Consider the following 15,898-nt stretch of genomic DNA (forward strand, 5'->3'; position numbering starts at 1 on the left):
TGGAAAGGGCAGTGGACGCAGATGCCCTCCACATCTCCACACAGGGTGGAGGAGTTTCCTTGTGGGCAGGTCTCACCACAACGCACCTGCTACTGACTCTGTCACCTTCTGCAGACGACAAGCTCGCCTCCCACCGCTAAGCCACAGTCCCTCCTGATGTATCCCCACTGTTTAAAACCAGGCTTGGACAAAGCCAGAGTTAATAATTTTAGCCACACCTTCTCGGGTCTGCCCTGTACTGTTTGTTGTGTGTTACGCGTGCAGCCCGTGCTTGGCTGCTAGGGGGGGACAATGCAATTGTGTCTAGAAGGTGGAGAGGTCAGCAGGGCAACCTCGAACCCAGGGTAAGGTGTGGAGAGAGCCACATTGAGATCCTAGTCACTCCTGTCAGGAGGAGCTGACCACACCGGGGGCCACCAGGCAGCTGTTTCTCAGGCATGGGGTCTTGGCACGCCACGCCACGTCTCAGTCGCTAGGGCCCAGCTCACAGGGCATCTTCCCACACAGACTCAACACCCAAATGCGCCATGGCCTCAGACCTGTCCATGGGCCTGGTCAACCTCCCGACGCCGGAACTGGTGGCTGAGCAGCAGGGCACGCAGCTGGCGGTTCTGGTGTTTGATGTAGTACTCCACAGCGGCCTGGCAGGGGCGGCACAGCTTGTACATCTGCTCCAGGTGGTGGCGGTACACCTCAATCTCCTCATCATACCGGCCCTGCAGGTAGCGTAGAGGGTCTGTGTTACACGGCCAGACGCCCCATTCCCTGGCCCCTCAGAGATGCAGCAGGTCCAGCCAGTGCATCAGCGGGAACGGCTGTTGATCTCTTGTTGGGGCAAACAGGAAAGTCACCTGGTGTCCATCTTTCTCTCATGGCCTCATCATAAAAAACATTAAGACTGTATTTGTTCATCTATTTAGTGTATGTATGTGAGCGTGTGGAGGTTAGCGGGTAATTTATGGGAGTCCGTTTTCTCCGTCCACTGGAGCACTCCAGGAACCGAACTTGGCAGTAAATGTCTGTGTCCACTGAGCCATCTTGATGGCTCTCCCTCGTGGTCTCCTGGCTCATTCCTGATTTCCCCTCTTTCCTAGGCATCTTTCTCCCAGGATGCCATGCTTGGCACGACAGACTAGCGAACGAGACCAGGGTGTAGCCCCTAAAACTGCAGCTGGAGCCCAAGGCCTCCACCTCCCTCTGCTCAGGGACAAACCCCTCTCGCCTGACAGGCCCTGGTTTCCATGGTGTTCTCCAGTGGTCACAAGAGCACCCCGAGCACAGCCTGGCTCCAGCTGGGAAGGAAGCCACGCACGCTGGGATGTGGGGGAGGAGCAGGAGGTGAACTGCTATCTGGCTCTCCTCGCCTGGGCATGCTCACCTCCTCACGGGGTGTGAAGGCGGCCAGCTGCTTGATCTTGGTGGTCTGGTGATGACTGCACCTCCGGCAGAGCAGGACCTGGCTGCTCACCCACTGCTGCGGCTGGGCAGGGTCGCGGGGACTGGGCACGCTGCTCACCACATGGTTCAGGTGTTCCAGGTACTGTGCTGGGATCGGCTTGTTGTAGTCTCCGTTCTGGGGAAGGGAGGGAGCCCTGGTCAGTGGGGAAATGAGTCAGACCACTCAGGGACGGTCCGGGGTTTCCGACAAACCTACTCTGGCTTTCTTTACACAGAAGAGCAGCAGCATCCCTTCTGATGGTGTCTCACGTGGAACTCTAAAAATATAGGTGCCGAGAAGCCATCCAGCCTGTGCCTCAGGGCAGGCCTGGGGTGCTGCTCGCCCATGTACCTCTCCCTGGCTTTGTCCCTAAGAACCACACACTCTGAGAACTGAGCCTGCAAGCTGGGCCTGTGGGCAGGCTGTCTGTCTTACTAAGTTTCAGTAAAAGCTACACTCAGACACACACACACACTATGGTGGCTGGGCAGCCAAAGCCGTGACAGAGGACAAACCACCCATGAAGCCGAAGACTTAGTGTCTGCAGCAACTGGGCTGCAGACCTGTTTGGCTCTCCACGCGGACCCCGATCTTGCCACCTGTTGTGGTGACAGGACAAGTGGCCACAGCTCCCTGCACCTGCTCTTCCTCCTTAGAGGGAGACCCGGTGGCAGGACCAGTGAGGAGCCAGGGGCTCCAGGCCAGCTCAGAGGCAGCCTCAGCACGCCCACCCCGCCAGCCCCACCTCTTGGAAGCCGTTGTACTGCTCGCAGTGGGGACAGTCCCAGCAGTTCCGGTTCCCATAGGGCACCAGCGTGTCCTGGCTGCAGAACCAGCAGTTGACCACCGTATGCGTTGGCTTCACCCTGTGGACCAAGGACAAGAGTCAAGACCTTGGTGAACCGTGAGACCATCCAAGAGCACCAAGTGGCATCCGAGGTGGAGATGAAGGCCCCGCCAAAGGAGGACGTCATGGTGGAGGGAGGAGGGACTCCTCAGATGCTGTGCTCCCCCAGGATGATAATGACTGACAAAATACTCTCAGGAGGCAGCTGGAGACTCACCGGCTCTGGAGGCTCCTGAGTACCCACCTGGGAGCCCAGGGCCACCAGACCCCAATGTTCCAGGTCTCAGACATTAGGGTGGCGGGATGGCACTGGCCAGGGCTAGACAGCCAATGGGCCAAGATGGTTAGATGAGATCAGGACCCCTCGTCCATGAGGTCTGCTCCTAGGGTGCAGAAGTCATGTTTCCAGAGTTCTAAGACTGAAGGGAGCTTTCTGTCCTTCCCAGAAAAAATCCCTCCAAGGAGGCCAAGGGGTGGGGACTGGTGACGGGGCAGTGACAGGTCACAGCTGCTCAGCAGGCCCAGCCTTCTGGGTGGAGAGAGGGGGCGGGGCCCACAGCGCTTTGGCTGGCCACACACTGGGTTAACAGGTGGGGCCTGCAGGATAATCCTGGCGGACACTGGGGGTCTGTGCAGCACACACGGAGGTCACACAGCAAGCGCCCAGCAGAGCCAGGCCCAGGATCCAGAAACAGTGCTGGCCAAGGGCAGCAGCTGTGGAGCTCGCTTCGCTCGCTCGCTCGCTCGGTATTCGGACCTTGTGTTCTTGCCCTGTCTCGCTCAGGGGCCATGTCTAGCTCAGGGGTATGGCTGAGACCTGGGGAGAGTTAGCCACCTCACACAGATGGCCTGGCTCCTCACAGCAGCCTTAGCATCCTGAAGGAGGAGGGCCGGGTCCCTGGCTATGGATCCCTGGCTATGGACGCACGCACGTATGTGTGTCCCCGGGAGGTCCCCATCTGTCAAAATCCGCATGTAAGCCATGCTGTAAAGTGGACCGGGCCCAGCACCAGCTGCTTCTGGATGTCACAAGAATGCAATGAGAAGAACGAGGAGCTTTGTGATGGAGGAAAGACCCTCTAGTCAGGAGCCCAGCAGGAAGAACAGCCTTGGGAGTGGGGCTCTAGTTCCTGAGGCAGCACACACTGCCTGGCAGCAGCTCCACTCCCTCCCACCCACTGGGGCAGGTTAAGGAAGGTATCCTGGCAGCTGGAGTAAGAAGACCCCTCTCACAGCAGCTTGCTCTTGGGGAGCTCTGAGCAGTGTTCTAGCCTAGTCAATGTCAATAACTGACAGGGACACAGGATGGTGAGGCTGGGGCTCTCTAGCAGCCCCGCCTCACACTTCCTTCTACCTCAGTTCAGGCCCAACCCCTCAAGATGGGAAGGAGTGTTGGAGAGATGGCTCAGCAGTTAAGATCGATCACTTACTACTCTTGCAGAGTCTCGATCCCAGGACCCACTTCCGGTGGCTCACAACCCCTTACAACTCCAGCTTCAGGGGATCTGATGCCTCTGGCCTCAACACCTGCACAGGCACCTGCATTTACACACACACACACACACACACACACACACACACACACACACACACACACGCCCACAAAGCCAGCACAGGGCCATCAGGAAAACCTGAAGACAGTGCATTGGACAGGGTAGCCTGTGTCCCAGTCTCCGGTCACTCTACCTCCTAGAAGCTCCGTTTTAATCCCTCATTTTTCAAATGGGTTGCTCAGAACTTGCCCCGAGACTTGCTAGTCCTGGTACTTGACAACGTTCCTGGCCCCCGAGTGGAAAGAGCAATGCAGAACCCTTGCGGCACAGCTGTGGCTGGAGGTTTGGAAATGTGCTCTGCTGGGATGCCCGTGTGTTTGGCATTCCCGGGCAATTAAGCACTTAGTTTGTGGTAATTTGTACATCTTTTATAGGCCTCTTTATAATTATGCATGAGGCATAGCTCATAGCTGGTACTTAGGCAGTGTGACCTCTCATCTGCCCCTGAGTCTGAGACAACACACTCACCTGCCTCTGGGGTTCCTTAGCTCTGTCCTATCTGACGGGAAAGGTCAATTTCTGGGCTTGCTTTGGGTACCAAACACAGACAAGCAGGGCCTGTGGCTCCGGCCTGACAGTCTGCCAGGAAGCCCCTCCCACCCAGGAAGCCATCATTTCCACCATGGGTCTCCAGCTCTGTTGCTAGGGAAATGGCTCCTGGCCTCTGGAAAAAGCCTGGTGTGGAAGTGGAAGGCGGGGGATTCATCTTCCCTAAAGTGAGAGGCTAATCTCTGCCCGGGGGGGGGGGGGGGTTGTGTTCTCTGTGGTGAAAACAACCACTGTTCACCTCGGCTCGGTGCGATCTCTACACCAGAAGCTATCCTTCAGAGACAGCCCCGAAAGGTGTGTGGGCAGGAGCAGCGGGCGGCTGGCCAGAATCTCAGACGCGCCAGCACCAACCAGCGCTGCCCTCATGTACCAGAGCGTGGGTGAGCTTGCAAACTGTCCCGGCAGCCACTCTACAGGTCCTACACCGCCCCAGGGCACACCGGGCAGTTCTGGCCTCAGAACTCACCCAGTTTTTGTTGAGGGTCCCCTCAAGTTTCCCTCGCAAACTCCTCAGACCACTTTTCTTCCTCAAGCCAACAACGGTGATTCTGTGATGAATCACATTTGGGGGAGCAGGTGGGGGTGAGATGCAATGTCCCTTTAACATAGGAAGGAAGGTGGCCTGGCAGAGAAAGCATCTCAGCTAAGGCCAGGCCCGACTCATACTGCCCTGGGTGGGTGGGGGCCTGGAAACCATTTCCCAGTTGATCACCTTGACACTTAGCTCTTGGGATGCCAGAGGGAACCTGAAGGAACCATGGTGGACGGACGGATCCCCATAGAAGGGGCAGGGCAACTACATGCCTGGCATCCTCTCCATGGGCTTGGAACACACACGGGGAACACGGACATGTGCCTCTGGTGATGTCTTCTCCGTCAGCCCAGGATATTCAGGTAGCGCCACACTCCTGCCCCCATACCTCAACACAGATGCACTGCTCAGGAACCAGTCAGGGCCCGAGCTATGTCATACAGAAGACACTGAATGGAGCTCAGTTGTCCTGAGGTGCTCTGAGTCTGGAGGGGGCCAGTGTGCCCATCTCTCCCTAAGGGGCCTGTGAGAGCCAGGCTTGGACCTCAGGGTCCAAGGAAAGCTCAGCTTCACAGTCAAGAGTTAATAGGGAATTATATTCTTACTTAAAAAATGTTTCTGCTTAAGCTAAAACCACAGCTCTTGCAAAAGCTTCCATGGTGCGAAGCTTGTCCACAGCCCTTGCAAAAATAAGCTGTTTTTCAAAAACTACTAGATATACCCAAGATTTCCTAGAAACTGCTTACCCACCCAAAGCCACCCAAAACCCCCAAGACTCAGTCAGGTGGCTGAACCCTGAGTAACCCCTCCACCCCACCCGTGTGAAACCGCCCTATAATAAGCCCGCAAGCTTGAGCTTCAGGGTCTGCAGTCCTCAGCTTGACTGTTGACCCGTGTGCACACGTACAATAAACTGCTTCTGAGTGACTCGATATCAGAGTGAAGCTTCTGTTACCAGCGCCGACTCTAACATTTTGGAGGTTCCAGAGATATTCTTCACGTCTGGTGGTGAGTCGGTTTGGGAGGGTGAGTGGCTGTCCGGGCTGCCCGTGAGGACTCCCCGGACAGTGGGGGACAGACGTGTCCAGAACCCACAGGCTGCAACTCTGGAGGACGCTCTAGAGTGTGGGGATCCTGTAAGAGGGACCCCTTCGGATACCCTCTTGCCTAGGAGACTTTTTAAAAGGCCCGGGCCGCTAGATAATCTTTTGGTTTCATTTCTGTACCATTTTGCCGGCTTGTCCTGTCTCTGTGTGTTGTGAGTTTGTTCGTGTCCTTCGGTGTCTTATTTTATCTGTTCGGTATGGGGCAAACTGCCTCTCCACCACTCTCTCTCATCCTCACCCACTGGTCAGAAGTGGCGGCTCGAGCCTCAAACCTGGCGGCTCGAGTGAAGACGGGAAAGTGGCAGACTTTCTGCTCATCTGAATGGCCCACCTTTGGCATGGGGTGGCCCGCTGATGGCACTTTCGATCTGAATCTTGTTAGGGCAGTTAAACAGAAAATCTTTATTCCAGGCTCCCATGGACATCCGGACCAGCAAGCCTACATCTGGGTCTGGGAGAACTTGGTGCTGGACCCACCTAAGTGGGTCCGGTCGTTTCAGGTCGGCCCGTCTGCACCACCAACTGACCAACCCCCCCTTCTTCTAACCAAAACCTCTGACTCGCCTAAATCTTCCCCTTGGACGGCCGGCCAACCTAGCTCCCCAATCTCATTGATGAGCGCTTCCCCCTGAGACGTCCGACCTGGGACCCGAACACTCCAGAAGACTACAAGCCTTGGCGGTCGTCCAGCACACCCTGTGGAGACAGTTGTCTGCCGCGTACCAGCCCAGTGGAGATGGCCCTGCCCACCGGTTCCATGTAGGGGACTTCGTGTATGTCCGCCGGCACCAGCATCAGACCTTGGAACCTCGGTGGAAGGGTCCCTATCAAGTCCTGTTGACCACCCCGACGGCAGTTAAGGTGGCCAGAGTCGCTGCGCGGATCCATGGCTCCCATCTCAAGCCTGCTCCTGCTCTGGACGTGGATTTGGACTGGACTGTGGAGCGGACTGACAATCCTCTCAAGTTTCGGATCCGACGTAAAGACCGGCCGGACTAAACCACACCAACCTGTGAGCCAAACGTGGCAAGTACTGTCGGGGGAAGGGGATGTGGTCTGGGAAAAAACTGGTAGGCACCCCCTTTGGACTTGGTGGCCTGCCCTAGAACCTGACCTTTGCCACATGTTGGCCGGAGCAAAAGACTTTGACATCCCCACCACTGACCCGGCCAACCCAGGTGAGCCAGAAGTGTGCACCCAAAGTGGACGCTGCCCCTGTTCACGTTACCCGGCAGGGTGCCAGGACCCAAGGGCCCGAGCAGCCCTGAGAAAGAGACCGTTCTATGTATGCCCTAGGGACGGGAGGAGCAGGGCACAGGCACACACTTGTGGGCAACATGAAAGTTATTATTGTAAATCATGGGGATGTGAAGCTACGGGGATGCTTGGTGGAAGCCGAGCTCATCCTGGGATCTAATACAAGTAAAGAGGGAGGCAGGTGGGGATGAACCCCCACTCTCTGAAGATTACTGCCGGAGCAAACCTAGGACAGTCACAACCCTATGGTACGGGTCGGGACCGTGCACAGCGTTTGCCTGCAACCCCTTGAACATCACCTTCACCCAGACAGGAAAGGCATCAAGGGACTGGATAAAGGGTAGACAATGGGGCCTGAGGGTATATCACCAGACGGCCTATGATCCAGGAGTCCTGTTCAAAATCAGGTTAGTGATAAATGCCGACCCTCAACCGATAGGCCCTAATAAAGTATTGCAGGACCAGAAGGCTCTTCCTCCCAAGAAAAACAAACGGGCGTCCCCAAGAGGGATCCCCCCCCTAACTCAACCCACCAGAACCCCTCCACTCCCCCACTGACCACTCTGGCTGTCGCAAATCCCACCCTACCAGAGTCAGGAGAACGATTGATAGACCTAGTTGAGGGGGGATATCAAGCCCTCAACTCTACTCAGCCCAACCTCACTGAATCCTGCTGGATTGGCCTCCAAGCAAGCCCCCCATACTATGAAGGGATAGCTGTTAATGGGAGTTTCACCTATAACACCTCCAACAGCTGCAACTGGGGAACAAGGCACATGCTAACTTTGCCTGAGGTGACTGGTTCGGGAACATGCCTAGGACACTCCCCTGGGCTAGAAAGCCAGCTCTGTGCACGCAAAGTGACAGTGTCCTCATCTGACACATCCCAGTACATAGTCCCCTCATCAGGTCTATACTGGGCATGCAATACTGGGATCACACCGTGTGTCTCAGTTGCTAGTTTTAACATCTCTAAGGATTTCTGTGTATTAGTTCAGATTTACCCAAGGTTAGTTTATTATTCAACAGAAGAATTTGAGGGACACTTTCTGGGCAGAACTCGGTTCACGCGAGAGCCTGTCAGTATCACCCTGGCAGTCCTATTAGGGGCTGGTATATTGGCGGGGGTTGGGTCTGAAACTGCAGCTTTGGTGGAAGGTCCTAGACAGCTAGGGATCTTAGAAGCCGCAATACAACAAGATCTGAGGGCAATAGAAACATCTAAAACTGCTTTGGAAAAGTCCTTAACCTCCCTGTCAGAGGTGGCCTTGCAAAATAGGCGCGATCTGGACTTACTGTTTTTGAGGGAAGGAGGACTTTGCGCTGCCCTGAAGGAAAACTATTGCTTCTATACTGACCACACGGGGGTGGTAAGGGAGTCCATGACAAAACTCAGGGAAAGACTAGATGCAAGGGAAAAGGCCCTACGAGGCTCCCAGAGCTGGTTTGAGGAATGGTATGAAAAATCACCCTGGATGACCACCCTGCTCTCAGCCCTCACAGGGTCCCTAATTGTCCTGCTCCTAGTACTAATGATTGGACCATGCGTCCTGAATCGGATTTCAGGCTTCGTTCGGTCCCAGGTAGACGGGGTTAAAATGATGGTCCTGAGACAAAGATATCAGCCTATACCAGAAACCGACCTTTAGGATTAAAGGTCAGTACAAGAAGAGGAGGGAATGAAGAGTTAATAGGGAACTATATTCTTACTTAAAAAATGTTTCTGCTTAAGCTAAAACTACAGCTCTTGCAAAAGCTTCCATGGTGCGAAGCTTGCCCACAGCCCTTGCAAAAATAAGCTGTTTTTCAAAAGCCACTAGATGTACCCAAGATTTCCCAGAAACTGCTTACCCACCCAAAGCCACCCAAAACCCCCAAGACTCAGCCAGGTGGCTGAACCCTGAGTAACTCCTCCACCCCACCCGTGTGAAACTGCCCTATAATAAGCCTGCAAGCTTGAGCTTCAGGGTCTTCAGTCCTCAGCTTGACTGTTGACCCGTGTGCACACGTACAATAAACTGCTTGAGTGACTCGATATTGGAGTGAAGCTTCTGTTATCAGCGCCGACTCTAACAACAGGATGTGTCTTCTCTGCTCTTCCAAGTATGACTTCACCAAATAGGAAGAGTCCAAGGAGGGACATCCTGGGCTTCAATGGTAGCAGCAGTACTAACTGCAACTCTCTACACCCTGGACCAAGAAGGTCCAGATCTCCTGTCCCATCTCACAGCAATGTCACTGACAACAGCAGAGACCCCCAAACTGATCCCTTGGGGACAGATACATCACCCACTCAGTTCATCAAGCACCATTCAAGACTTTCCGAGACACATGAGCAATATGCACCGCCTGGATCGGGATATAAGAAGAAGAACGACAATTCACAGAGTAGTTGGCAACAGATGCCACAGGATGGGCTAGCCAACATGCAGAGCACATGCTGTCACTCACAAACAGGTGCCCTCAGCAGGAGAGGGTCACAGGAAATGTTCACATAAAGTGGCGTCCACTCAGCTGGAGTGGGCGGCTCAGAAGAGTGAGTGCTGCGCTGAGTCCAGACACAGGACTAACTGTCAGAGGGTCCTGAAAGCTAGGACAGGCTCTGCTGTACATCCGAGGCACGTATCCATCTATACATGCTGCGTGCCCATCTCCATAAACCCCGGCAGACGCCACGGCCGTGCAAGCAGGACAGTGCTGGGTGCTGAGATGCACTCGCAAGGGCCGAATCCCAAGTACATTATGCAAAGGGGTAAGACATGTCTGAGCAGCAGCATGAAGAGCTGTGGCACAGGAAGAGGACGTGGGACGTCTACCCCAGAACTCCAGGCACAGGGAGGCGGCTCGGCTGGTAGCGCAGTGGGGGGGGGGGGGGGGGGACGGCTCTTGCACTTAAGCTGGGAGATAAAGGGCCGTCCTCGAGGCTTTGTTTCCCCGGCTGTAAAATGGGTGAGAATGCAGTGCCTGACCCACTGAAGCTGCTATCTAATGGCAGGTACTCACTGCTTGTCACCTGTCACCTGGGCAGGAATGGCAGCTGCTCTCACCATAACAGTGACCAGGACAAGAAAACCCAATGGGTAAGGAAGCAGGGTGGCCGGATTTGGGCTCTAGTGGACTTCCCAGCAACCACTTTGGCCAAATGTGTGTGTGTATGTGTTTTCTTGGTTCTTCGAGACAAGGTTTCTCTGTGTAGTTTTGGCGCCTGTCCTGGATCTCACTCTGTAGACCAGGCTGGCCTTGAATTCACAGAGATCCGCCTGGCTCTGCCCCAAGTGCTGGGATTAAAGGCGTGCGCCACCACCGCCTGGCTGTGCATGTTTTTGAGACAGGGTTTCTCTGTATAGTAGCCTTGGCTGTCCTGGAACTCACTTTGTAGACCAGGCTGGCATTGAATTCAGTTGCCTGCGCCTGCCTCTGGGATTAAAGAGTGCCACCACGTACAGTCACAGTTCAGCCAGTTTTAAAACTGAGGAAGGACTGACGTGAACAGAGCTAATGAGACACTTTCTTCCCATGGCTCCCACAGTCCTGCCCCTGCTCTCTCTCTCTGCTTAGTTCCAAGCACCCACTCCACCCAGGGGCCTTCCGAAAACAACTCCTTGTAGGCCTTCCTCCTGCTTATTCAAGCCCCATTCTCCGCCACAGCACTCCCCTCTAGGGAAGGGGAAAGCTGCAGCTTCTTGCTAGGCCAGTCTTACTTCAGAACTGTGAGTGGTCAATTTACCTCCTGATGAAACCAGAGCTCACGAAGACACCGCGCAGCACCATGCTTTGACCAATCGGGGCAGTCAGACTCTCCCCCTTGACAGTCTGGTGTGAGCAGGAAAGGGGGCATTGGCTCCCCCTGCAGCTCACCAAGGCCTCAGGTTCCTGTCTCTGGCAGAAGGAAGGGGTGACGGGCAGTGACCCAGTCCTTGCCACAGTCCCACTCTGCTCTTCTGGCCACATGCCCTATCCTGGGCTGGTAGAGAGGCAGCGGCACCAGGAGCCTGGGCTCTGGACAAGCTCTGCTTGGGACAGAACAGACTGCCCAGGCTCCTGGGTAGGTAAAAAGGGGCCCCTCTGACTTCCAAGAACTGGGTGAGAACAAGCTGAGAAGCTTGGGTTGAGATCCCTCGAGTCTGGCGCTCCTCCAGACACAGCTGACTTCCACTCCCCCCTCCTCAGAAGGCCCCTGTGACTCACCTACCTCTAACACCTTTGCCCGTCATCCACCTCAGGAGATAAGGAAGGCGACCCATCAGCCAGGCTGACAGGAGTTCTGCATATCCCTGGCTGTCCCCAAGAGGCTCCATAAAGCCGTATATGTTCCTGTCCTCCGGAAATGTGGCCAGGTGGGCTAGTCCTTCACCATGCTTTAGAAGCTATTCCATTTTGGGGTTTGACCATGGAGGCGGATGGCCAAGGCCAGCTTTGGGTACTGGGGTCCCCGTGATCTCTAAGCCATGGCAGGGCAGAGTACTGCCCCCAAACCCATCCCAGACAGGTGTCCAAGGAGTACAGCGTTCCTCGCCTTTGGGTAGACAAGTTCCCTAAATGTGTGGAGTGCAGGCTTCTGCCTCAAGCCGCTCCTGTTCACACGTGCCTCCCCTAAGCATTAAGCTCGAAGGCTTCTCCCCTAAGCATTAAGCTCGAAGGCTTCTCCGGAGGAAGCTTCCGTGAGGAGTGTTACTGCCATCGCATGCGGACCACCAAGTGCCAGCTCTCATCACCCTAACCGATGGGCTGCAGAGGCCCAGCAGGGCAGTAGAGCCAGGGGCTCAGGCCTCCAAGGGCTGAGCAAGCAGAGAGCCCCCTCCCCCAGCCAAGCTCCGAGGCTGCTTCCCGACGAGGTCTTTAGGGGGTGAGGGGAGGGAGGAGGGGCAGAAAGGGTCTCGCGCATTCGCAAGCAGGCCTGGACCGCAGCGGAGACTCCGCCGTGGCCTCGCGGGGGCGGGGCGGCGGCCCGGGCCGCGTGCAGCGGGACGCGCACTCACCTCCGCGCGATCCGGTAGAGCAGCACGCCGGCGGCGGCGCACGCCGTGATCCCCAGGCCCCCCGCCAGGCCGGCGGTGGGGTAGCTGGCCAGCAGCGCGCTCACTCCCTCCATGGCTCCCGGGCGGGGTCGGTGGGTCGGGGGCGCGGGCCGCAGAAGGGATTCCCGGCGGCCCGCGCGCTCCTGCTTGCGCCGTGACCTTCGCCGCTTTGTAGCCGGCGCGGGCCCGCCCCTTGACTCGGCGCGCTCCCGCCGTGCAGCCAATCGCAGCTCGGGGCGAGCCTGAATGGGCGGGGCGTCGGCGGAAACGCTCGGCGCCGGCTCGGAAGCGCCCTCCAGTGGCCGGAGTTGGAAAACCACGCTCTACAGCAGGACGGAGCCCCGCCCGCACCCGCTGCCTGCGCATGCGTGCATTTTGCTGCTTACTGCGCTTCGTCGAGTCGGCTTAGTCCTGCTATCCCGCCCCAATGCTTGCTGGTGCTTTCCTCCGGTTAGTCCTGTTTTCCTGGCGTCGGGCCATAGCCGGCCTGTGCTGCTCCAGAAGCCACAGTGGTTAAAAATTAGCTTGCACAAACACAAACGTCCAAAGATGGGAACGAGGTTAAATAATCACAGGATAGGTATGTTTCAGAACATAGTGCAGCCATTAGAAAGAATTTCTGAGCTGGAGGTATTAGCCCTGAAGGAGCGATACTTTTTTTTTTTAAGTCGCATGTAGATGATTTTCATATTATGCCAAGTTTGATAAAGCTTGTGCACTTCAAATCGATTATCTTAGGGGGTGAGATCGAGGTAAGAGCCACGTTATACAAGTGTTTCAGCACTGATGTGAGCTAAATTATGGATCAAGAAAAACTCACTGAGGCTTAGTGGTACATGCATTTAATCCCAGTGGAGGTCCGCTGATTTCTGTAAATTTGAGGTCAGCCTGATCTACATAGCTCCAGGTTATCCAGACAATGCAAAGGCTAATAGTGAGACCCTGTCTTGGAGCATGTCTTTAATCCCAGCACTTGGGCGGCAGAGGCAGGTGGATCTCTGTGAGTTCAAGGCCAGCCTGGTCTTTGTTTATATCTAACTACATATTGTTTCTGTGGAACACAATTTTATGAATGCTTTTAGGATCAAGCTCTCTGTGAGCAATGACGGGCTGAGGGGCACTGGACTCTTGCTTTGTTCCCAGTTCACTTGCCCACACACCCAGCCATGTATGTGCGTTCACTAGGTGGGAAGGAGGAAGAAGGGTGAGTGAAGGTTCCAGGAACCAATGTGAAATCACAGGCGGGAGGCTGCTCTTGCACATCGGAGAAAAGGCGGCCTGTCCTGTCTTCCTCGCGATTTTCACCAGCTGAGTGTGCCTAGGTTGTACTCACCCGTAACGTGTGTGGTACCATATTTAAGTTCTCCCATCTGGTGGCTGCTTTGAGTTCCAGGGAAGGTCTCTAGTTGACAGATAATGTTTGTCTAAGAACTGCCTGAACAGCACTTACAATCTTAGGCATTTCATGATTATTGGTATCTCTAAGTCTTAGGTAAAAGAAGGAAAAATGATTTCAGGCCCATGTTTGGACTCAGAACTGCTACAGATTGGACAGGTTCCTGAATGTCCCCCTAAGCCTGTGTGGTTTGGTCTCTAGCTGATGAAGCTACTCGAAGGTGACAGATGAAAACTTTTAAAACAAACAACAAAAAATCCTTTTATTTGCATGAGTGTTTTGCCTGCATGTATGTCTGTGTACCACAATGGTACCTGGTACCTAGAGGCCAGAAGAGGGCATTGGGTCTCCTGGAACCAGAGGTTCTGAGTCATTATGTGGGCGTCGGAACCTGAATCCACATCCTCCAGAAGAAAAGCTAGTGTTTGCTGGGAATGTCTTTCTATATGCTGTAAATGTGTTGCTCTGACTGATTGATAAATACAATGCTGATTGGCCAGTAGCCAAGTAGGAAGTATAGTAGAGGCGGGATAAACAGAGAGGAGAATGCTGGGAAGCAGAAGGAAAACTCCAGCTACAAGTGTTCCTAACAGACGAGCCATTTCTCTAGCCCCAAGAGTTACGGCCTAGCAGACGGTCATGAGAGCATGTCTTGCAGCAGACTGCGGGGGTTTGGTCTGCTTTCAGGCCGTTTGGTGGCTTTTGCTATGATGTGCATCTCATTATCATGTTGCTGCCTCTCTAGAGGCCCCCAAACAATGGATCAATCAATCATGGGCTAGAACTACTCAAACAATCAAAACCAATCTTTTCACCCTTTAAACTGACTACCTCAGACATTAGCTACCGGCCTTGAGTTAGAATATTGACCAGGCCTTCCGGCCTCCTGGCTCTCTTTCATTCATTCATTCAGTAGGGGCACATGCATTCCTGTAGTCAGTTTTCCGTTTGCAAACTGCTGACAAGGTTGCCAGGATTAATTTACATGGGAAAATACCCGACCCCTGGTGCAGTGCCTGGCAGATGCCAGTATGCAGTGAGAACTGTTAAAGCCAGGATTGTATGCATGTGCACGCAGATGTATGTATAAGGATTATTTAAAAGTAATGAATTAGGCTACCTTATTGCTCTTTCAGAGGACCAGGTTCGATTCATGCAAATAATAGGCAAAACACTCATACATGTAAAATAGTAAATCTTTTTTAAAAATTTTATGTGCATTGGTGTTTTGCCATGAGTGTCAGGTCCCATGGAACTAGAATTACAGACAATTGTGAGCTACCATGTGGGTGATGGGAATTGAACTCGACTCTGGAAGCTCAGTCAGTGCTCATAACCACTGAGCCATCTCTCTAGCCCTGTAAAATAAATCTTTTTTTTTTTTTGGTTTTTCGAGACAGGGTTTCTCTGTGTAGCTTTGCGCCTTTCCTGGATCTCGCTCTGTAGATCAGGCTGGCCTCGAACTCACAAAGATCTGCCTGGCTCTGCCTCCCGAGTGCTGGGATTAAAGGTGTGCACCACCACCGCCCGGCAAAATAAATCTTTAAAAAAAATTAAAATAATGTATTTCTGGGTTGGGTGTGGTGCACGCTTTTAATCCCGGCACTCAGGAGACAGATGCAGGCAGATCTCAAGAGGCTAGCCTGATCTACAGAGATCCTGTTTCAAAGTAATTTCTTCCATCAACTGAACTTGTGAAGGAGAAAGGAGTAAGTGATGGGGTTGCTGTCCCCACAGCTCTGGTGACCTTCTCCACTTTAAATCCAACAGCCCTTCCCCTTCCTGCTGTGGGTGTTGAAGTTTCTCCTTCAATGTCCTGGTGTAGGGGAAACAGAAAACTAACTAGACTCGCTCACACAAAATGTAGCTATCCAAAACCACGTGTGAAAATGAAGCAGTCTACCCAAGTACGGTCGCACACACCTGTGACCCCAGCAGCTGGGGAGGCAAACACAAGCGCACCCGTTCAGGGTCCCCCTCAGCTACATGCAGTAAGTTTGAGGCCAGCCTAGAAGAACTGTGATCTTGTCTCCAAAACAAAACAAAACAAAACAAAACAAAACAAAACCAAACCAAGAAACCTGGGCTGGAGAGATGGCTCAGTGGTTAAGAGCACTCATTCTTACAGAGAACCTGGTTTGATTCCACTCAGGGGGCAGCTCACAATTCACTCCAGTCCCAGGGGCCTGCATGTCCTCTTCT

At 54.2% G+C, this 15,898-nt stretch overlaps 1 protein-coding gene and 1 long non-coding RNA gene across 3 annotated transcripts in view; one reads left to right on the forward strand and one right to left on the reverse strand.

Moving 5' to 3' along the window:
• The window catches only part of Tmem201 (transmembrane protein 201), a 28,140-nt gene extending 15,651 nt beyond the window's left edge, over positions 1-12,489 (reverse strand). The window contains exons 1-4 of one of the 2 annotated variants that reach the window (XM_028858450.2): positions 12,262-12,489; positions 2,184-2,304; positions 1,379-1,573; positions 540-716 (exon numbers count right to left, since the gene is read on the reverse strand). In XM_028858450.2, the coding sequence (XP_028714283.1) occupies positions 540-716; positions 1,379-1,573; positions 2,184-2,304; positions 12,262-12,374 (606 nt within the window). In that variant the 5' untranslated portion in view covers positions 12,375-12,489. The remainder of the gene's footprint in view (positions 1-539; positions 717-1,378; positions 1,574-2,183; positions 2,305-12,261) is intronic. The other variant, XM_028858451.2, reaches the window with a different exon arrangement.
• LOC119087481 lies at positions 5,598-9,317 on the forward strand. Its single transcript, XR_005090957.1, has 2 exons — positions 5,598-5,927; positions 6,437-9,317. It is a non-coding gene; the product is annotated as an uncharacterized LOC119087481 (long non-coding RNA).
• Positions 12,490-15,898: the final 3,409 nt, after the last annotated feature.

Source organism: Peromyscus leucopus, chromosome 2 (genome assembly GCF_004664715.2).
Source record: "Peromyscus leucopus breed LL Stock chromosome 2, UCI_PerLeu_2.1, whole genome shotgun sequence".
Classification (NCBI taxonomy): domain Eukaryota; kingdom Metazoa; phylum Chordata; class Mammalia; order Rodentia; family Cricetidae; genus Peromyscus; species Peromyscus leucopus.